This window comes from Leptosomus discolor, chromosome 1 (assembly GCF_034619465.1).
Source record: "Leptosomus discolor isolate bLepDis1 chromosome 1, bLepDis1.hap2, whole genome shotgun sequence".
In the NCBI taxonomy this organism is placed as follows: domain Eukaryota; kingdom Metazoa; phylum Chordata; class Aves; order Leptosomiformes; family Leptosomidae; genus Leptosomus; species Leptosomus discolor.
In genome coordinates, this window is record NC_141391.1 from 116,153,257 (window position 1) to 116,176,361 (window position 23,105).

At 40.4% G+C, this 23,105-nt stretch overlaps 1 protein-coding gene across 1 annotated transcript; it reads left to right on the forward strand.

The window, feature by feature from the left end:
- The first annotated feature begins 7,297 nt into the window (after nucleotides 1–7,297).
- On the forward strand, nucleotides 7,298–19,398 carry CHMP2B (charged multivesicular body protein 2B). Its single transcript, XM_086462937.1, has 6 exons — nucleotides 7,298–7,352; nucleotides 10,536–10,627; nucleotides 14,054–14,248; nucleotides 16,729–16,831; nucleotides 17,887–17,993; nucleotides 18,147–19,398. The coding sequence occupies exons 1-6, from the start codon at nucleotides 7,319–7,321 to the stop codon at nucleotides 18,258–18,260; spliced, it is 645 nt and encodes a 214-aa protein (XP_086319063.1). The 5' UTR covers nucleotides 7,298–7,318; the 3' UTR covers nucleotides 18,261–19,398.
- The last annotated feature ends 3,707 nt before the right edge of the window (nucleotides 19,399–23,105 follow it).

Genomic DNA, 23,105 nt, shown 5'->3' on the forward strand with positions numbered 1-23,105 from the left:
CCATCAGAACTCCACTAAATGAATGTTTGCTTCTTCTGACAGCTATCAAAACTCTGAATAATAAATGTTTTAAGGTATTGCAAAATCATCATAACAAAAAAAAAATTCTTACCTTCTTAAGGGATAAAGAATATCATGCACTTTATTTAGAATAAAATTAATATTAAAGTACTTCCACTTTATCAAACTTAAAAAAAAAAAAACAACCCTCCATAAAAATAATTACAAGCATGCTAAAAAAAATAATGAAAAAATGAATGCATACGTGAAGGATGTACCCTTTTATTTTCATAAGACCCTGTCCTTGGTTTCCTTTTTCTCTATTCTGTTTCTAAGGATTCTTATTCATTTGTACAAAACCTCCACTATCCCACTTATTAGAATAACTTACAGCTCTGCTTCCCTCTTCCAGACCTCTTTCTGAAAAATTTGAATTGAAATGTCAGTCTCTCTGTCTACCATTAGCTTACAGATATTCAGCTCCACAGGGCAGTGTTTCCAAACTTTCACCTGCCCAGTGCTTCTGATCTTCTCCCTTTCCTAATCAATACAATCACCACCACCTTCACCTCCATTATTGAGGGTGGTCAGCTGGGAACCATCTCCAGACACACATCACTTTAGCTGTATAAAAATCTTACCAGTCCCTCTTGCACAGCTCTGCCAGACCAGCCTTTCCTCTGGAGGCACAAAGCTGAAGCTTTAGTCCAGATACTCATGGTGTGAGACGAGCACAACGTCTTGCTTCACATCCCTGAGGAATCCAACCCAGCTCCTTCAAAATGTTTTGCAAAAGACCATCTTCTCAGATCATTGCTTTGATCACATTGCCATTTTCATTGCCTCCTTCCACGTGGCTCCTTCTGTTATTCACCACAAAGAGTGTGTCTCAATTCAAGGCCTTCCCTGGCCTATCCCAGCTTTCATACCACCCCCATACCACCATGCATTCACAGTCCACACTGACTCCTTCCTTCAGTTCTCATTAACTCTAGCTTTTAGCAGCCTTAGCAACCAACCTTCTTAATTTGGCTTCTGACAACCACCTTTTGTCTTCTCCTTACCTATCCATCACTGTTGGAAGGACTTCTTCACACACTGACACAAAGATCTTTTTTCAAATGCTTCACATCTTTTTACCTGGACACCTACGCACAGACACTATGTGAGACTACATAAGGAAACTTCTGGTTTCTTCATACTGTCTGGTCTCTTGAGTTCTACATGTTATTTCTTACTATATTGGGACAATATGTTCTCTGAGTGATGGAGTGACTTTTTTTTTTCTTCCACATTTAGAGCATTCCTAACCCAAAGCAATCATGTTTCTAGATAATAATGTAAAACAAATAATGAACAAGAATAACCTTAAACTGGATTTCCTAGGTTTGTAATGCATCATTTTAGAGCAATTACTTGTAGTGTCTTTTACTTGAGAAAAAAAAAAAGGTACACATGTTCACAAACTGAACCTATTTAACACAGGTCTTGGTGTGTTAAGTCTTGAAGTGTACTGGATTCCAGGTAAGTTAAACACAACAACTTTGCTATTAATGTAGCATTTTGCCCGGCAACATACACTAAATTTTGTCTAAGATACACATAGGAAGTACAAACAATAAGAACATTAACAAAATGTCTTCTATTTAGGATCAACAGATTTGGGTTAGAAGCAAATTATTTGAAAACAAGTTACTGAGGCAATATTCAATCAAAATGACTACTATAAGCCATAAACTTATGGGACCCTCTAACTACCCAGGGTAATAAGTCTTGTATATTATTTCTGGGAATTCCTTCAAAGCCCAAACCATTTTTAGTTTGCAAAGCTCTCTAATTTATTTTCCATGGTTGGGAGGAATCTGCTGCTAAACTAAAAATACAGTTTTACCCCCCATTATCTCTTCACATAGAGTCACAGAGCTTCGGGCTAGAATTAACATGAGATAGGCTATTATGACCGTAAGAACATTTAGCAGTCCCTGTTGACTTTGCAGTTTGTAATAATAAATATCCTCCCCATAATTTCTAGCTTTTTTTTTTTCTAAACTTGATGCCTTGAGGAGTTCTTGGAGCTTGTGATAAAACGCTAACTGTATTTACCTATTTTGTTGCTAGTCTGGATTTCCTTTTCTCCTTGGGCAAAGTCGTTTAAAGATACAACATTTGCAAGCAAATACTTTTAAGAGTATAACCCCTGATTTCATGAATGCCTTACAGAAATATGATGTCCTACTGTACTTGATTACTGAGGCAAAACTAAATCTGCTTGTACAAAGTAATAGCACTATTTTATAATGAAGTGTTCACTCTTTCACAAGGAAGAACCTTGCAATCAGATGTGAAGGTTATAAAAGATGTAGTCTGCAAGTCAAAAGTACCTTATTATCACCAATCAAGGTAATAATTAAAACCAGATTTTCGCAAGAAGGAGGTGGGCATTTAGAGGGTTTCACAAAGTACTGAACTTCATGCACATACTAGATGGTGCAAAGTACTTTATTAAGGAGATGCTGAAAGTGACTGAAACCAAGGTGTAATATTGCATACATAAGTATCTTACTTTATTAGGCTGTTTCCACACAACAGAAAAAAATTGTCTAGTCTTTCTCATATATTAAGGATGCTTGTTTTGTTTTGTTTTGATTTTTTTTCCAGAATTGTTTGCAAATACATTCAAGAGTAAAAAAAATATGATGAAGACATCTTTTAAATGTTCAAGGTTCCAGTTCACAAAAAGCTCTTCAGCAAACCCTACAGTAACATTTCACATTTAACATACTACAGCTTTTCTTTAACTCATTCTTGATGTTTTTCACTCACTCAGAAAACACGCGTATCACAAAGCCCCTCTCAAATAAAAAGACAATTTCAGTCTTCATAGATGTCACGCAGTCCTCACAAGAACAAATTAAAATCAAACCATGCTTCCACACTTACACATGTATTTCCTTCTATCCCATACACCTTGTATACCACAAGGCATAGATGAGGAGCAGCCTATTGTCAATTGACCCTTTTTGGACAGAGAAAGCAAGAAACAATTAAGTTGTTCATAAAACAAACAATATACTCTCTCTGCTTCACATACATGCCTGGTTCAAGTTAAATTATGAACAGATGGGAAGCAAGCCATTCACACATATTTCAGATTCACCACATTCCTCAATATTTTCTTAAATTTATGAAAAATATCCTTTTTTTAAAAAAAAAAAAAAACACAAACAAAAATGTTTAGAATGATACACTGTTTCCAAATAGATAATCCGCTGATTGTTCTGGAGCTCACTGACTTGATTCCCATTGCAACCTCATTTATTTTGGCACTATTCTCACTCAACAGCAATTTACTACTGCCAGCATTTGTAGACAGCTGCAAATTTTTTTAAAGTTTTCCTTTATTAAGTCTATCTCATCATTTTACTTCCAGTGTTTCTAAGGGTTATTTCATACCTGTGTATTTGCTAGATGTGACTCCCCCTTTCCTCCTACGAATGAGGCTTTTTCAGTTCTTGTGAGCTTTCTGCAAAAGCTGCTGGAAAGTTGTTCAATCTGCAAGGCAAGGGTGAGATGAACTGTATAAAACACTTTTTTATACTTGTACATACAAGTAAATTATTTCATTTTGAACAAAGCAGAGAAAATGAACTTCAGAGCTGTGGTACTGAAGGGAACCTCTGGCATCTTACAGCTGCACCATTTCCATTGTTTTCTCCTCTAAGGCCTCCTCCCTTTATTCCTATTGTTTCTAACCGTTTATTCTTCTTCAAAAATTTCCACACGCTCCTTTTGTGATGACCACTGATACTTGCCTGCCCCTTTCTGCTTCACCCTCTTCCCAGCATCTCGTTTCTTATGCCCAGAGAGTGTTGCCATCACCTCTCCATGCTGGAGAGCGCACCTCAATTTCCAAGTACCATGACTAATAAATGCAATCATAGATAATGTCATCACGCACACACAGACTTCAGCAGAGCCATTTAAACACAGCCATAACATTCAGACTGTGCCGCAGCAGAGTTTTACTCAGGAAAGAAATTCAAGTGTTGAGTTGAACTGCAGCCTGCCCTTCTATTGGTCTGCAGTTCTCTCCCTGTCTTTTCCTTTCTGACCCCCTCCTAATTCAGCCTACCTTCATATGACAAGGCACAAGGTCACGAAGCCTTTAGAGCACGATCTCACAAAATCTTACACATGTAAGTGCTGTGACATTCAGTGGAGTTCCTCAGGACAAAGTAAAGCATCAGCAAGTCCTTGCAGGATTTGGAAGATGCCTAGTTGCAGAGGCCCCAAAGACACTTCATAACCTTATTTTACATGTTAAGTGCTGTGCATTTCATATAACAGTACATTTATACCAGTCTTTGATCACTTATCTTGTTCAGACTCCTGTAATTTTCAGCTTACCCACTTCATTCTTTACTACACATGGCCTTATTTCATTTCCTTATATCTGCAGGTGAGAAATTAGACAGGCCCAGAATAGATCAAACAGAGTACTGAATTTGGGTCATTATCCACAAGGCATCCCAAGACGGTCTGCCTTAGCTTGTCAGCAAAAGTTCACTTTCAATGTTTCCCTCACACTAGAAATGGAGATATGGAAGACTAATAACTCTCATTAGACCAGCTGATATAGCCAGAAATCTTGAAAAGATTTAAAGTGTAACCTTGAGATTTCTTCAAGACTCATATGCCTGAAGGCTCACCTCTCTTTTTTTTTTCTCCTGAGAGTGTGCCAGAAAAGTATTTTTCCAAATCAGCCACTTCATCTACTACCTAAAGAACAGTACCCGAAAGTGCTGATTTGCTAGGGTCTCTTCATAACAGCCATTTCATCTGAGCACCTGGATATGTTTAGCTTTAAACAGACCAAACGTAGTCACCTGGCTTAAGTTAGCAATACACTTAAAAACTCCAATGCACCAATGCTAGAGTTGCTTTTATGTCTCTTTTAAAACAAACACACACACACCACCTTTTTCTAAATACAATTCTGGAATGCAGACGAGCTTTCCTGCTGCTAGTCTGCTTTATTATCCAAATTCATCTTTCATACTTTGGTTTGAAGGTGCTCATTTTCAAATTAATACAGGATATCCTATCACCCTTCTGAACCAGTTTTTATGTCCCACTTTACTCAAGATCCAACAAACAGAAAATATACAGTCCTTGCTTTTGTTTGCTACTAATATTTGCATACAGTCACTAAGGACAGTTATTTATTCCATCTGGCTGATTTTTAAAGTTTGTCTATAGTATAAAGGACTAAGCATTTTTATATTGTGATTTGCAACCAGATCCTGAAACAGGACACTGAGAATCTCAAAGAAACACTGAAGTTTAAGCATTATTCTTTTAAAAGATAAATTCAAGGCCTTCTCTTATCCTATCACTACTACCAAAAAGATTCAAATCAAGTATACACTAGCATCCCAGCAGGTTTATAGCACAAAGAAATAAGTCTTGGCAAGCAATAGCTCAGACATACTTTATTTATTGCAGTCACAAAGCCTATTATTGACATCTTTGTTTACCTCATCACAAGTAAACGTTCATGAAGAAATATTGTGGGAAAATGCTTTTTTGGCCTCATAGTTAATTAGCACAATTTAAGAGTACCCCCTAGTTAAGCTGCCCAACCACTTTCTCAAGGAAAGTGGGGAACTGAATCTAAATCACAAGCGCTGTCCTCCCCTTCATCTGTGCATTTTCAAAGCCAGGATTTCAGTTTTGCTTGCTAACTCTCACTGATAGGACCTAACAGGCAGTACAGACATACGCGAATGCACTTGTAAAGGGTATCTTATTTAACTTGCCTCATAGCGAATCGCTAAACTTCCATAATATCTATGTCATTGTGCGTGATCTGGATTTCAGTCTAGCACAATCAGTGAAGAATAAATAAAAGGCCACGTGAAAAATAATGAAACTTGCTATTCACAATAAAATTAGTATTTTCAGAAAACCGAGAAATACTGACACCAGATTCATAGTTTGTACCTTCCTACATCCACATACGTCTTTACACTGCTGTTATAACATTCTAATGGATTGTTTTTCCATGCAAGGTTATAAAAGTGTGGTTTATTAGGGTACTACCACCATAAACTTGCAATTCTTCCTCAGGTTAAATTTATATCTGGCTATCAAAATGCATTACTACATTCCAATCACTTGTTTTTCATTGCAAATTAACATACCCCCCCCCCCTTTCATGTAAGTGAAGGTATATCTAGCAAGTATTCAAACCAATAGCTCTGTGGTTTCTACTATAGCTTCTTTTTTTTTAATTTTCTAAGTTCATGATGTGTACGTAGGTAATTGCCAACGATGCAACCACAACTACATTATAAACTACCTTATTAAAAATTAAGGATTGTAATTAGCCACTGAAAACCAAGAAAATTATTATTCCTTTCTCTATACTCTTGCATCTCGTGCACCACAGTAGCCGCGATCCTCAAACAAAGGCTTATCTTAGAAAATTAACGTGTTATCCCTTCCCTAGGCACGGCGGTGGCTCAGGACGAGGGTCCAAAGCTGGGATACTCCTCCACAAAAAGCCCCGGACGCCACGGAGCGCTCTCTCGGCAGAGCCCTCGCTCAGCAGCCAGCGCTCCGCAGCCAGAGGCCGACCCCGCGCCCCTCCAACGGCGACCTGAGCCCAAACCCCCACAGCCGCCCGCCCGCCAAGCCGCTTGGGGAGAGGCGGAGAACCTGAAGAGCACTATACTGCTAAATCAAATTCACTTTTAATAATTAAATAAGCATGAAGAAAACCTAAACCAGTTAGCGGTGCGCGGAGCGGGAACCCGCCCCGCCCGCACACCGCCACCGCCGTGGCGAGAGGTCCCCGCTCTCCCCCGGGCCGGGTCCCAGGCTCGTCCCCCCGCACCGTACCCCCGGCGTCCGGGACGGTCCCGGAGCGTCTCTCCCTTGGCTCGGGGTGACCAAACCCACGGGCGCGGAGAGAAACCCGGCAGGGAGACGCTGCCGCTGCCCCGTCCCGCTTCGGGCAGTGACTCCCCCGGGGGAGAAAAGCGACCCCGCGGTCCCCCTGCTACAGCAGCCCCGGCGGTAAGCGCGTCCAGGGCCCGCGGTCGCCTTCAGCCGCCGCCGCGGGGTAGGCGGGGGCAGCGCGGCGGCCCGGCCCGGCCCCGTCCCGCCCCTCGCCGGCGGGGAGGCGGAGCCGGGCGGGTCTGGGCGGCCTGGCCGCTTCCTGGTCACCTGAGGAGGAGACAGGAGCCCGCTGAGGCGGCGGCGGTGGCGGGGGGTGGTGGCGGGGGGTCCGGCGGCTCCGGGTCTGGCTGCCGCCATGGCCTCGCTCTTCAAGAAGAAGACTGTGGACGGTGAGTGGGGCACGGGGCCGCCGGCGCTGGGGGGAGGGCCCCGCCGCCTCTCTCGCAGCCCGCGGCGGGGGGCTGTCAGCAGCCCTTGTACGGTCCCGGGCGCAGAGCTAGCCTCGGCCTGGGCTTGGTAGGAGCGGGAGCCCGCGGGGTGGCGGCGGTGCCCGCGGGGCGGCTTCGGGCCCTGTGTCCCGACGGAGCGGGAGCTCTCAGGGGGCGGAGGAGGCCACAGCCCGCCCGCGGTGACTCACCGGCGGCGCTCGGGCCGGACGGGGCGGTGGGGAGAGTCCCCGGGCCAGGCCGGCGCCCTGGAACAGCGAGGCGGGGGGTTCCCGGTGCATCGGGCCCTGTGGGGCGGCCGGGTCGGGGCGAGGTGTTGGGAGCCGGGCCCTGGTGATCCCTGTCTGTGGATGAGGGGGGGAGGAGGAGGAACGTCTCTCGTTGGCAGCGAGGGAACAAAACAGGCCCGCGAGGAGTTGCTGGAGCCGGGGAAGAACAGGGAGCCGAGCGGTGCCGGTCTGCGGGAGCCAGCTTTTGGCGGCGGGGAGAAGGCGGCCGACCGTGGCTCCAGGCTTCGGTGGAGCCGTCGTCGCTTGCGCCCTTGGCTCTGTACGCGGGTCTCAAACCAAGTTGGTCTTGAAGTTCCTGTCGTCGCTTTGTCAACAAAGCGGTTAAACTTGTGTAGAACTAACGGCTCTCCAAAGTAAAGCCAAAAAAGATCGCTTACCTGACAGCAGTCCCGTAGGTGAGGGCCAGCCCTCCAAATCGGTGTGCCCCAGGCGTGGCCGCAGGGCAGAGGCAGGCAGGGGGCTGGCGAGCCCCAGAGCCGGCTGTCTGGCGTGTTGGGTGCCCTGTGTCAAACCAAGTGGGTCCTCGTTCAAAAACGGCTCGCCAAAAGTGACGCTGTGCATCGACCAATTGTGTGTCACCAAGGGAGAATACGTATGTTTCCCACTTGTCTCTTCCCATTTTTGATGCAACACTTGAGAGGGGAGCAAGAGGGAGATGGCATTAAGCTTCCATGACCAAGGCGGATTATAGGAGCCAGGTCAAGCCCTGCGGGATGGCTCTTGTCCAACCTGTTTTAAGGAATGGAGGTGCTTCCTCCTCACCCTGCTGTGTGAGGCAGCAGCGTGACACACAGGAGTGGCGGTCCTGGGAATACCCTGTCTTCTTGTATCTGCTGGAGTACAGCCAGGAATTGGCATCAGTTATCACAGAGAGTTCTCAACTTGGCCTTCACGTGGAAAAACAAGTGAAGGGGCCTGTAACTGCAGATAGTCATTGCTTTCAGTTTATTGCTATCCTTAGTTTGAGTCACTATGTGAGATCAGAAACAACAGAAATGAGCATTGTGCTCACCCTTATTATCTCCTGACAAGTACAGTTCTTGCTTCTTATCGTCTTGAAGTTCCTGCTTCTCAAGCTTTCTGTGCTAAGGGATTTTTTTTTTTAAATAGTTATTCTTAGTAGAAAAGTCAGTCTTGTATGTAGCTATTAAGCTTTTTCTTTCATTTTCACAAGTGCAGCTGTTGTAAGTAATACACATTGGTCTACCTCCAGAATTACTTGCCTGTAGCACTGTTTTCAGAATAATTTTCATTGCTGCTTTGCCAGTGTGAAGAACGCAGTGTTATATTCTGTGTCATCTTTCAGCTCTTCGTTATTGTCTGTTGAAAAGCCTACACCTCCTGAAGATGCTTTCTGTGTAGTTCTTGGAGCAGTAGCAGCGCTGTAAAAACAAGTCTCTCTTTCATAGAGTTTGTTTGGAATATGTATTTATTTGTCCAAAAACAACTGGTGGGACGGGATAGTGCATGTGCCCTCTTTAAAATGCCACTGAACGTTTGGGGGTTTTCTGATTCAAACCTATTAAGGTTGAAATAATTTCAGCAATGAGTGTTTTCCGGTATTTCTGATTGTGGGAATGGGGAACATGAATGCTTCTTTCTGTTTGTAGAGAATTTGTCGCAGGCCTTAAAACATGAAAAGGATGGCTGAGGTTTCTAGAATTTATCCTTCATGCTTTTTTTTCCTGTTAGTAACTCTGCCTGTTGGTATTGATTTTCACATGCTTCAGACTTTGTAAGTACAATAGCAGTACCCTGCCATGATGTCACTTCAGTGGATGAGAAGAGCTCTAAACAAAGTTTATGTGACAGTCTGCTCCTTTTCAACTCCCACCCAAAGTTTATCTCTTGTCATGTAGACACATACGTTATGATTAATCTCTTCCTAAAAAGTACTAACTTCTTTCTCTATAAAGGTCAGAGGATGCTGAGTCAGATGCAGTTTTCTCTACCTTTGCCCAGGTGAATCACACCCAAGCATATGCTGTAAATTCTAAGGGAAGTTAATTGCAACTAGCATGATTGGTAAATTGTAAATAGTACTTGCTTTAATCAGTGGATGTTACCAGTAAAGAATTTTAATACAGTGGACAAAACTCCTGTGAAGGATAATATGTTTTACCTGAGAGACAGCGTTCAAGCTTCTGCTGGCTTACATCAGTTATCAGGAAACTTAAATTTGCTGTACAGGCATCCACTTTCATATCTTAATGTTCTTAAGCATCTGCTAATTGAAAAAGTTTGAACACTATTGCTTTGTAGCCTGACTTGAACTTGGCGTGCACAGGCGTGGTACATTTGTGGAGAAGAGTAATCTCTGTCAAACCAGAATAAGGACAGAGAAGAGCAGGATGCAGGATCTGGGAGTATCTTCACTGTTTTAATGGAACTGAGAACTCCTTAACAGCTCTGAGATCTCATATCTAAGGTTTCTTCAGCTGATCTACCTGTTGCAGTTGGCCCTGACTGGCTGAAAAGCAGTGGGCTCACAGTGGATGTGTTAATGCAGAATTAGGGTTGAACTTGCAGAAAAGGGTGCGTACTTAGCTCCTACTGTGTGGTTAAGGCTCTTGCTATGGTTGTGGTGCAAAGAAACACGCTAGGTAAAATAGCCTTTTTGTTACGGAGTATGGCCTGTGCTGCTGAAACATAGGCATGTTTTATACATAAAATTGTATTTCAAATGTTTGAAATGCTGACAGTTCTTTGATAGCTCACAGTTCATTCTGAACAAAGGGAGGCTGTCGAACATACTGCATGTCTGCAGAGTGCTTAGCAGATAAGATGTTCATGTAGTATTGAAAACTTTTCCCAGCTATAAACATTTTCTTTCCAGATATAATAAAGGAGCAAAATCGAGAGTTAAGAGGTACACAGAGGGCTATAACCAGAGATAGAGCAGCACTCGAAAAACAGGAAAAACAACTGGTAAGTAGAGCAGGGAAATTTATTTTACTCTTTAAAACAAACACTACCCACCCACCTCAAATAACAGAAAACTTGCAAAATGTTAAAGATACAACTGAATTTATAATAATTGAACACTAAAAAAGTTGTCTTGCCAGTTTTGACTTTTCAGTTACTAAATTGTGTTGGAAAATATTTACTATCTAAAAGTGGTTTTTGATCTTTAATGTAGGAAAAGCCTAAAACAATGTGTTTAGCTAAAATAACCACATTCATTTTCACCTTCCATTCTTAGCATTCTTTATCCTCTGAAGGTTTTTTTTCTGATAAGCTTGTAAATCACTGGTCTTGTGGTAGAAAAACTAAAAGAAGTGTCAGTGCTCTGGTGAGACCCCACTTGCAGTGCTGTGTCCAGCTCTGGGGCCCCCAGCATAAGAAAGACATGGACCTGCTCGAGTGGGTCCAGAGGAAGACCACGAAGATGATGAGGGGGCTGGAGCAGCTGCGCTGTGAGGACAGGCTGAGAGGGTTGGGGCTGTTCAGCCTGGAGAAGAGAAGGCTCCGGGGAGACCTTACAGTGGCCTTCCAGTGCTTAAAGGGGGCCTACAGGAAAGGTGGGGAGGGACTCTTGGTCAGGGAGTGTGGTGACAGGACGAGGGGTAATAGTTTCGAACTGAAAGAGGGGAGACTTAGATGAGATGTAAGGAAGACGTTCTTCACTGTGAGGGTGGTGAGACACTGGCACAGGTTGCCCAGAGAAGCTGTGGCTGCCCCCTCCCTGGCAGGGTCCAAGGCCAGGCTGGATGGGGCTTTGAGCAACCTGGTCTGGTGGAAGGTGTCCCTGCCCATGGCAGGGGGTTGGAACTGGATGAGCTTTAAGGTCCTTTCCAAACCAAACCATTCTATGACTCTCTATTGGGAGAGAGTACTTGAAAAGCCATTGGGTATCATGAATACCACATAAGGTTGTTATTTTCATTCATGTAGAACTTCCCTAAAACTAGCTAATAATAGTAAAGCTATCTGTCTAAATTAAGATAATCTATTTAAAACTTGGTGTGTGTGAGCTGTCAAGTATTCAGTGAATGGATGCTGCACCTGTGTGGCAGTATAATTGGATAAATGGATGTGACAGATGGTGGGGTTTGATGCATGAAGACATGCTCAGACGGTGGGAAAAGCTATGCAAATCCAGCCACAGTTTCAGTAGCTGTTGAGGTGTTGCATACCCAGATCTGGGAATAATAAACTAAAAGAAGTCAGAGCAGTTGTTTCTGGATGCCTTGAACATCTGAGATATAATAGGTTACTCACAGATAAGGACTCTGGAAATAACCTTAATTTTCGTGAGTACTCAGATTGAGTAATCAGGTTTGATTACTTACTCAGTAAATTGTTTTAGAAATGTTGGATTTCTGAGGAGAAGTAAAAAGGAGAAGTGAAATACATCTTTGAAAAAGTTAAAATTTGCCGTTAGGATGAGAGAATCAATGGACAATAAATATTAATTTTCAGAGTCAGATCAGGTGAAAAAGGACCAAGGCCCTGTCAGTCAGCCTCAGAAGATTTTGTTACATACTTTGTTCAGAAAGACTTTTTTTTCCTTTACTATGAGGTACTTCTCTGAGAAAACCTGGTTATATTAATTCGATGTACAAAAATACCTTAAAGTATGGAGACAGTTCTGTTTCAGTTCAGTAACCTCATATGACTATATGAATTTTGATTATTTTTTCCAGAAGAACGTAACTGACTTTAATAAGCTTGCCCCAAACCTCTCAAAAGCACACAATGTATTGCAGCTCTTTGACCAAATTCTTCTTAATTAAGAACAAAATCATCTATATATATAGGGTTTTATTTCTGCAGCTGGTTTATCTGCAGTGATTTAGCAAAGCTTGTGGTAGATTTGTCTTTCACTTTGAAAATCAGGTTATAAATGCTACTTAGTTATTTCATCTCAGTGAGAAAAATCCCTATTTTCAAATGCGTGCTGTTAAAACTAGGGTGCAAACTAATCCCTTCTGTCCCTCACAGTACTTGAGGCACGAACAAAGGAGATAATGTTCTGGGCATGCTATAGAAATTCGTTTTTGTGGTCTCTGTAGGCTAGTTACAAAGAGGACAGCTTTACATACATTTCAGGTCTCTAATGTTTGAACAGTGCCATGCTCCTTATTTGCTGATCTGTACCTTCTTGGATCAAAAATATGATACAGCCTTTCAGAAATTACGGATTTACAGAGAAGATCTTGTGCTAAGTGCCATCTCTATAGTAGACTTAACCATGGTCTTCCCTGGCAGTAAAGCTAATGCAGTGGATCAGTTTACGCTTGCCTTTAAACATGACTGTTTTGCATATCCTGGTGACAAGTATTTACCTTTTCAGAGCAACGTATCTTCCTATAAGCGCAGTTTTCTGGACTACCAGCACACATAAAGTGAAGCAACTGTATTCCTGTAGCAGGTATATGCTCATGAGGAATCACAGGAGAAGGCTAGTCTTTAAAAACCTCTTTTACCTAACGGTAAAAATAAGAATGTACAATTAGACATATATAAAGAAATGAGATACTATGGCAAGCCCTTCTTAAAAACACTGAAAAAGAAAAAATAGTTGAAAAGTTTACATTACCAAGTCACAAATGAGAAGGCATACTTTGAAAAAATCCCAGCTGACAAGATTATTCGGGCCAAAATTTTTCCTGGTACCTCTGGGCTAAATATCTTGCGATTAGATTGAGATTTGGGGGTTTTTTTGTAAGCCAGAAGTGTCTGTCTTAAGGTTTAAGCACATTGTTGTAGACAAATTATACCAATTCTGATACATGCTAAGTGAAATCCAGCTAAATTATGTGGGCAAACAGCCTATAATTATTGCTCATCTGAATTTATCTACTTCCCAAAAAAAGTTATGAGATTCTCTCAAGGCTGAAAAAGTGTTACAAAGAACCTATGAACTCCCCGTTTCTTCCACGGGTAACATGGCTTGATTGCCCAGGAATGCAAGAAACCAAAGATGATTAGATTCATGGCACTAATAGTTGTCTGGCCATAATAATTTCTTCACTTTTTTAGGTTTTGGTGGGGTTTTTTTTCTTTGAAGTGTTCCTCCCTATCCAGATATGGAATTGAATGTGCACATACATATAAGTGAATGTGATGTAATGCAGAAGTTGAAGTCTTTTGGGGACCTGTGTGCTACCATACTATGATTCAGTTTTGTTGTGTTTTTTTTTTTTCTTCTGGTCAAATCATAACAGCATTGCATTTATTCTACTAAATAGCCTTGGTAGAAAAGCAAGGAAGGCTATTTATATAACTTTTAATGTCTTTAAAAAAATTCAAGTGGATAGTTAACTTTTGGAATTTAATTATTAGTGTTAAGGCTTAATTATAGTCTTTGAATGAAAATTCCATAGAATTAATCTTACACCTTTTTAACAGGAACTGGAAATAAAGAAAATGGCTAAGACTGGTAACAAAGAAGCCTGTAAAGTGCTGGCAAAACAGCTTGTACAACTGCGGAAGCAGAAAAATCGAACGTACGCTGTTAGCTCTAAAGTCACTTCTATGTCGACTCAAACAAAGGTCATGAACTCTCAGATGAAGATGGCAGGAGCTATGTCAACTACAGCAAAAGTAAGGCATTACAAGACATTCTCTTTTACATTAAAGTGCAGCATATGGTTGCGAAAGTTGTGTTATTTTGTAGAAGATAATTGAAGGGATAAATCTCACTGCTTAATACCCCAAATGGTGTTGAGGAAATGTAATTTGATTCATACTATGAAATGTTTGTCTAGTCAGTCCAGCCACTTAGCACCTAACTAACCATATTTTCTTGGGCTTGACATCTGTCAAATGTTTGCATGATGAAAACAAACTCTAATGACAGTGGAAGAACTCTTTTAGTACATCAAAAAAAACCCAAACCATGCTGCTACAGTGCCTTGCCTGTATATCTTGTCACAAACAATTTTTGTTGGGAAAAAGTATGGTATGCTTCATCTAGACATCAAGGCAGCGTGCCACAATAGCTTTATGGTTTGTGCAAAAAGTAGGTTATTGCATTGGACCTTAAGTTCCTAAGGAAATCTAATCTGGATTCCCTGTCATTCTCACACTCTGTGCTCTGAGGAAACAGTGTTGCATTAAGTTTTCCCACAAATCTCATCTCATAAGAGTGAAAAATCTCAGTTACACGAGATAGTTGTGAACGTTCCCTTATTTCCCTGAATTGATAAACAGGGAGCTTGCTTTTGGCAAGGAAGATTGTTCAGCTTGAGGTGTAGGAAACAACATGCATCATGGTAGACAAGTTGTGCTTGCTATCACAGTCCAAGTTAAATCCAGTTATGTGCCAGTAAACACAGTAATGCGACGCAATTTAGTGCGGAAGGTTGTTACTGCTGAGGCTTTGCTGTCAGGTAGCTTTTAGAAACAATATGTTGGCAGATACCAGCTGTTCAGTGGTACAAAGTTGTGGCTCTGTAGCAAACTTTCCATCCTCTGTGACTAACCCACACAGGGAGGGTTTGTCTGACTGTACAACTGATGAAGTTAAGCAGCTTCCCCAGTATTCCTACAACAGTGTTGCACGTGAACTAATTGGGCTTTCTTTTTAATTGCTACATTGTTGACTTGTTTTTATCTATGAGATGTCTTGGATTAAATTTCTCAAAACCAAAGTGTTACTAGGCTAATTATGAAGGTCAGTTTATTTTAAAAAATAAATTAACCAGTATCCACAAAAGTGATGTTTTTTGAAGCACAGCAGGTACCTCTATGGACTAGTTTGTGTAGCATTATTGAAGAGGAAGACACTAAATTCTTTTGGTTGCTTCTAAAAATGAGTATTTTGCCTCATCAACATGGGAAACTTATAAAAGAAAAGTATTCAGTCGTTCATTTTGAAGCTTATAAACTATTCTTAATCTCATACAACCATCAGTGAAAGATACATGAAATCAGTTGCCTCAACAAGCAAGACACGCACGAGTAAGAAGGTTTCAAGTTATTTTCTATATACTTTTTAGCATGTATGGCACCAATTTTGGACATAGTAAAGTCCAGTTAATAGTTACCTGTTTCTTTTAATCATGCCTTTTTTTCTAAGGTATATGAACGCTGTATCAGTTTAGTGCAAATATTTTGGATGTCTAACTGTAACTCTTGTAAAAGAATTCTAAAGAATCAATGCCCTCTAAGTCCAGAACAACTTTTTAAATTCAAATGTGACTATGAACACAGTGTTTGAAATCCAAGTAACATTAGAAGCATAATACGTTACCACTTTAAACAAACTCAGACATGAAGGCAAGAAGAGCTTCTGTGAATCCAGTAGCAGCTGTAGTGGCTTGACAGCCTGCCTTTTAATTAACCAACTTGTTTATCTTCTCAAAGATGCTTAGACTTCACGTTTGAATTGCTCATGTCTGTATGTAGGTTTTGACATCCCGTGAGAGAGAGAGTACCTTGCTGCTTAGGAAAGGAGGAAGTATTAAATACTGGTGCCTGCAAAGGCAGTGCTGCATACTTGTAGTAAACCAGGTGAAGTTTATTACATTGTCACAGAAAGAACTCTATCCGTTGCAAAGGTTCACCCTAAGCTAATACGTACTTTCTGAACACTTTGATGTTTGCTTTTCAGAGAAAAGCAATTTTTCCATTAAATTATAACATAAAGAAACAATAGCAATTTAATGCCTGTCCTCTAGTAATGGTTCAAATAAATGTACCTTACTGATTAAAAAGCCTCCAGCCATTTACCACTTTAAAGTGTATAGCCTGCAAGTTAGGAAATATTATCCCATTCTTTTCATTTAGATTAGGCAGATTTTTCCTAATATAAAGCCAGGAGAAGGGTCATGATGGGAGAAAGATGCATACATTTAAAAGCTTACCTGTTAGGGTAGCAGATAGAGGTATTTCCTACTAGGTGCAGACTGTACTATTGATCTGTTGTGTATCTACAGTTCTCATGGGACGTAAAGAGAAAAGGAAAGTGAAATTTGGGCTGAAGGTTTTTTCCATTAGAAAAGTTTTATTCCTTCTTAACATATATATTGGTATTTACTAATGTCTCATTGTACGATTTCTGTTTTTTTCAATATTAATAGACAATGCAAGCAGTTAATAAGAAAATGGATCCACAAAAGACACTACAAACTATGCAGAATTTCCAGAAGGAAAACATGAAGATGGAAATGACTGAAGAAATGAGTAAGTTCTGCACTTTAGGGAACAGCTGGCTGCAGCCCACAGTGTTCTTGGAAGGATAGAACCAGTTTAGAAATACTGATGCTTGAAGTTTTATTTCTGCAATTAATGAGATTGACAGCAAAAATGAAGAGCAAACAAAACAGTGCATGTCTGAGGAGGGAGGCTGAGCTTTAAGCTTTTTAGTAGCTCTAGATAATCTAGAGTCCATTCCCTCCCATCTTCATGCAAAACACCCATCGTACTTCTAGAAAGAACTTACTGGAAGGGAAGAGGGCTTGAGACCAGTTCAAAACCTTGTTGGTGTAACTGGTAGGGGGACTGGAAAAATGCTGGGTTTGTAGCTGATAGTTCTGCATGTACTTTTTCTTCTGGAACTGGACACTTAATTTATATATTGCTGATAATCTCAGCTTTACATTCATGGTGGTATGGGATGGTTGTGTCTCACTTTTTATTTTAAGCCACAAACAACTTCTTGGGGGCTGGCAAGTTTCTTGCTCCTGATCGCATCTGTCCGCTGTCAACTAACTAATAGCAAGCTTCCTGGCGTTGCTAGCATAGTCTCCTTCCTATCCTAATCCCTGCCGCTGTGCTGGCCGTAGAAAGTAGCATGGACTCAAAACAATACTTTTGAGCAAGACGTGAACACCTCAGCTACACAGAACTGTATTGTCGCAATTCAGAAATCAGCTGCGTAGTTAACAATTTCACAATTTACTTGGAGGAGGAAGAGGAAGGGGATTTTTATTTGAACTGTAGAAGATGTTTTTAAGAAATGTTAAAATCTAGTAGGGGGAGATAGAGCAACTGAACTATTTTGGTGAAACTAAACATTTTTATAAAAGCAGTTGTGCCTTACTTACCCCGTTGTTGCTCTAGCTGGGCTCACAGGCTTTGCAAGGCAGAGGTAAAGCCTCTCCTATATACAGGTGCTTTCTGTTGGTATCTTATACCGTGGTATTAGTACTGTGTTCTGGGAGAGCAGAAGGGTGGTACTAGGTTATTTTAGTAACCTTTTTGCTTAATGAAGTGTGGATTTCTTTTTTTCTTCTAAGTTAATGATACTCTGGATGATATTTTTGATGCTTCTGACGAAGAGGAAGAAAGCCAAGATATTGTTAACCAAGTGCTTGATGAGATAGGAATTGAAATCTCTGGAAAGGTATGGCTAGTTTTACCCAGTCCATGTGCTTCTTCCTCTTCATTCCCTTTTAAAAAATAATTTATTCTAGCAGCCTTTATTTTACAGTCTTGTTCTAGAAGTCAGCTTCTCATAACATTGTTTTGACTGAGAAATAATTCTGTCTTCTTCTAGATGGCCAAAGCTCCGTCAGCTGCCAGAGGCTTACCATCTGCATCAACATCAAAAACTTCTACCATATCAGATGAAGAGATTGAACGACAGCTCAAAGCTTTGGGAGTTGATTAGCTTGATGGCAATATGCAGTCTGCCTTCTAATTATTCAGCTGCAGACAGATGTAAAAAGTGCAAATACTGTTTCAGTGCAACTGATGTCTGGGAAAACTCTGAAGCTTCAGAAATGACAACTTGAAGTTGAACTGGGGGAAGGAGAAGGGGAGAATGTTTTGGATCAATTTACAGGGAGAAGTACAGTTGGTGTGTCCACTGCACAGTCTTTTTTGAGCACTGGACCAACCAGGGATGTAGTTCTAATGAAAAATTTATTTATACCTGATCTGAATCTGTCCTCTGAATTCAAAGTTTTCTTCTATCTCAGTTCCTGATCTATCTTTAGAATTGGCTTTTATGTGGCTGGTGGTGATGCCTCCTAGGACAGTACCTATATAATATGTATCACTTTTATAAAACTGTTGCTATAGAGAAATTCTTAGTCTGTCATCTTAGCACAAATGAAACTTCACATTTACTCTTAGTTGGAAGCTGGTTTCTTTTAATGAGAATTAGCCTTGAAAGTTAGCTAATTTAAGCAGAAAGAAAAAGCATTTTATGTATTTCTTTCGAGTTCCTGTAGTAACTTTGAGTTAATTAAATAATAGCTGGTTATTTTTTTTAATCGAAAGGGAAGGATACCATCCTTGTGCAGTTAATTTTACTGGAAGAGGATTTAAATTTGTTAGTGAACTTTGTTGCATGAAAGGCACTGATTGAACTCTATTGTACTGAAACATAGCTGGTTTCAACAGAATTGCTGTGCCTTTATGTATATAAATCTTGTACCTTTGTGATTTTTTTCAGAATGAGTCTTTGAAGGGTGAGTAAACTTGTAATTAAGATGGTTTCACAAAACGCTATGGCAAGACCTCTGTGTACAGTTGATGGGACTCGCTGCTGAAGTTCAGAAATGCACCTGTTCAGAAATGCAACTTGTGCACTTTCAAAAAGGACATTTGCCTGAAACAACACTTGTATATATTTTGCAGTATTTCTTAATGGGAAGATAACTGTGCATAATTGTATTGTTTACTAAGATGCAATTGATCACATTGATAAGCTAAATCAAAATTTTAGTTTTGAGAACAATTTTGGGTGATACCTGATAGTTACTTGTCTAAACACTATAATAAAAGTGTTCTGGTTCTGTGAAGGTTTTGCTATGGTCTCTGAACTGCATCAGTATGATTCTGGCTTAAAGTGGAATGCATTGGGCTAATGAAATAAGAACTGTTGATATTTTAAATAAGTGACAGGGTCTGAGAATGCAGTTCCCAGTTATGACTTCCCAGATGGTGCGAAGCTCCTCAGCCCTCACTCTGATGGAGATTATTTGCCCCTCAGTGGTGCTGCTTTAGTGGAGCTGTTCATTGAAAAGAAACAACAAAATCATTGTGGCTTTAAAAAGAGAAAAGCAAAATACCTCCCAAGAGTAAAACCAGGATAACTGTGGGGGAAAGAAACTTCATAAAGAGACTTTGCTGCTAGAGAATTTGTAGCAAGAAACCATAACCTCTATGAATCTACTGCTGTTGCACCATCTGCTTACTTTTTAGGATTGAAGTCAGCAGAGAAAGAAAAAACATAGGTGAGCCTTCAGCTGGTTTTTGGCAAGAAATACAGGTGTTCTTTCTCTTTGAAGGAACTAATGGACAAACTATGAATCTGTGAGGTAGTGGGTAGGAATGTGTAAGTTTATATATTGCATATAAGGTGAATCTTTTTTTTTTTACAAGTTATTTTGTAAAGATCTAATAAAAGGCTTTTTATTCCACAATGACTGTGTCCTCTGTAGGGTTAGTCTTAAACGTCTGTCTGTTAGTGAACTCCTGTTAGCTCTGATAAATTTTCCTTCGATCTGAGTTACAAAGCAGCATAATACTTGTAGTTGCTTGTGGACCTTTGACTTAAACTGAACATTCAGTAAAGACTTGCTTGTGTTTGCGTTCCCTTCTGTCTATAACCGGATGCCCAAGTACTGCTCTTAGGCATTGAAGGAGAATCCATAATGTGAAAGTAGTTAGGTATAAAATGTTACTGATTGTGTTTTGGTTGAACACCAAGGCTTACGTCCTTTTCTGAGTGAAGTGTGCACTTTATCCGTTTCATGACTGTTGAAATTGGGCATAATTCTGAGTTCTTTCCTCTAACTATGAGGTCTTTGATGAACAGGAATAAAGGCATTGCCTTCTGGTGTCAGTAAGGCTGCTGAACTAGGGCTACTGTCAGTATCTACCGAGTGTTTCTGTTAACAGTTACTACCTTTAAGTCCTGCAGCTCTAATCTGTATAAAAATTTCAGCATGTATAAAATTTTTCAGTAGCAGAGTGAGAAGTGGTGTAGGTTTGCAGGCTTGCTTACAGTTATTTCAATTCTAGTTAGTATGTTGTAGCAGTCTATACGAAATTGCATCCTGTACTTGGAAACAAATTCCTTTTGAATCACTCTTAGCAGACTAAAAAAACCAGGCCCACTCAAACTCTAAACTCTTTTATCCTCGCTGACACCTTGATAGCAACTGAATCTGAACGTCCTCCATCCAAGAACAGCAATGCACTTGTGTGTACACCTACGCATGGCTCTGTTGGGGCAGACTGAGGTCCATCTCACCCAGAATCCTACTCCACAGGTGCCCATAAGCAATGCCCAGGAAAATACAAGAACGAGATAAATGCAGACAACATTTCCTGCCCTAATATTCTTCCAACCTCTAATTATTTTCAATTTAAAGCACTTCCAGAGCCATATGTAAGTTCCTTTATATACAACAGCTTTGAGTGGCTTTTTCACCTGTGAACTTGTCCATATAAATAAACTTCTGACACCCACCTTTTTTTAATAGAAGAGGTCCACGGATTTTTCCCTACCACATTAAGAATGACCACTTTTGTTTTTTCTTAAGCTTCTTTCCAGCTTCACATGCTTACTCCTAGTTCTTAACAATAGTCAAGATGGTGAACAGCCTGCCTCAATACAGCCCACAATTCAGTAGACCTCTATAGCATTCAGCGCGCACACATTGAACGCAGAAGAGTGACAGTAGCTCAAACAGTTGTTCATCTTACCTTTGATCATCAGCTTTGCCTGCATAGGGGCCTGTTGCATCCTTCAGATGAGGGAGACAGAATGCTACACAGTACTTCGGAGACAGGTAAACCACAGATTTATACATGATCATAATGTCTTGTTTTGTCCTCTAGTCTGGTTTTAACACCCTGCCTAAAGTTACTGTGGGAAAAGTAAGAGCAAGAAAAAACCTGACAAATATCTCGATGAAAAATAGTGCAGCCCATGTTGCTCAAATGGCCAGCTGGACTCTTACTTGCAGGTTTATAAAGTTACCCCTCAGAATTCTTATCTAGGGGGTTTTCCCCAATCAAGAGTGATTGATGGCAATTACCCAGTAAGTTGTTCCTACTGGGAAAAAAAAACATAAATAAATGAATTGGCACTTTCTCTAAAATCTAATGGCTGCAGCTGCAGCACATTAAATTGATTTCATCCAGCTTTTTTTCTTTAAACAGTTCTACTCTAATTTGTTTGTATTTCAGTGGCAACAGCTAGATGTGTTTAAACAGTGGCTGCTTCCTGCAGTTAGCCTTTTGTCATTGTTTTGCAAGAAAGTGACGTTATGTGTCACCTTTAGTTTTATTTTGCCATGCTTCTGCAATTAGCCTTCATTTGTAAGACTTTGTGTAAGACTAGAAATCACAATGTTACAGTAAGTCTGCTCTTGAATCAAGTATTACAGCATGTTAAAATGAATAAGCACATCAGCATGATACACAATTAAAAAAAGTCAAGTGTTACCAAAACAGAACTACAAACCATTACCTGGAATACAAATGTGTAAGAATACTTTATTGGATGGGAGGGTTGGGAAGTACAGGCTTATAGCATTTATAGGAAGTCTCTTATAATTGAGAAAATAATTTAGAATGTAAATAAAATGTATGGATATCAGATAGTTTCAACATACATAACATTAGATCACATAACATGAAAGGTACACAAATGCATGCCACCACCTTTACTGAGTGCTAATGTTCTCAACTGTATCTTTCATCCTTTTGGAAAATTCATCATCTGTCGGATACACATGTGGTTGATAAAAGCTACAGTTTGGTCTTTCTCTGCTGTAGTGGGTGAGCTATGCTGGTGATGAGAACAGCCTGAGGAGAGTACATAGCACAGTTTCTCCCCTTTGAGTTATGAAATCAAAGTTTTCTTCTAAATTAAGGGGTTACAGCAATGCATTCATCCATAAAAATGTATTTTTTTTTAATCCAGGAGACTGATTTCCATAGCTGAATACGCCTATGGTCACTGTAATAGGTATCAGAGATAATTTAATGTACACTAGAGACAGAGCACTTAACTTGAACACACTGCTTCTAAGTGGTCTTGAACATTAAACTCCTTTTGCTTTCTGTGGGCCTATTATCTAGACATTTTCTAAATCATCAGGCCTGTTTTATGGAAAAATAAAATGTATCTGGCCATTACTACTTGTGTGTACTCAATTTCAGCCCTGGGAAAACAGTCAAAAATACATATGTGGTAATGGGCTATTCTAATAGCAATGAGCAGGGCTGATGAGACGGCTGGATAATCTATCCCTGGTGAGTACTATAGTCATTAATTAAGTTTCTCAGTGCCCATCTTTCTGCTGGGTGGAGCTCTGGCACAGGTTTTTTTTTCCTGGATTATGTCTCAGGCTAGAGGATGACAAATAACAGATAATTTTCAATTAGTGGGGTGTAAGAGAGTGGGAACGTGCAGTGCACTAAATGCTTTGCGTGGATATTTATTTTGGAGTAAAAAGGCCTTTTTTTAGCTTAACACACTCTCGGGTGTAAG

Coding starts and splice junctions, on each gene's coding strand:
- CHMP2B (XM_086462937.1), top strand. CDS start 7,319: ATGGCCTCGCTCTTCAAGAAGAAGACTGTGGACG. Junction 7,353..10,535: donor CAAGAAGAAGACTGTGGACG/GTGAGTGGGGCA, acceptor TTTTCTTTCCAG/ATATAATAAAGGAGCAAAAT. Junction 17,994..18,146: donor GAATTGAAATCTCTGGAAAG/GTATGGCTAGTT, acceptor GTCTTCTTCTAG/ATGGCCAAAGCTCCGTCAGC.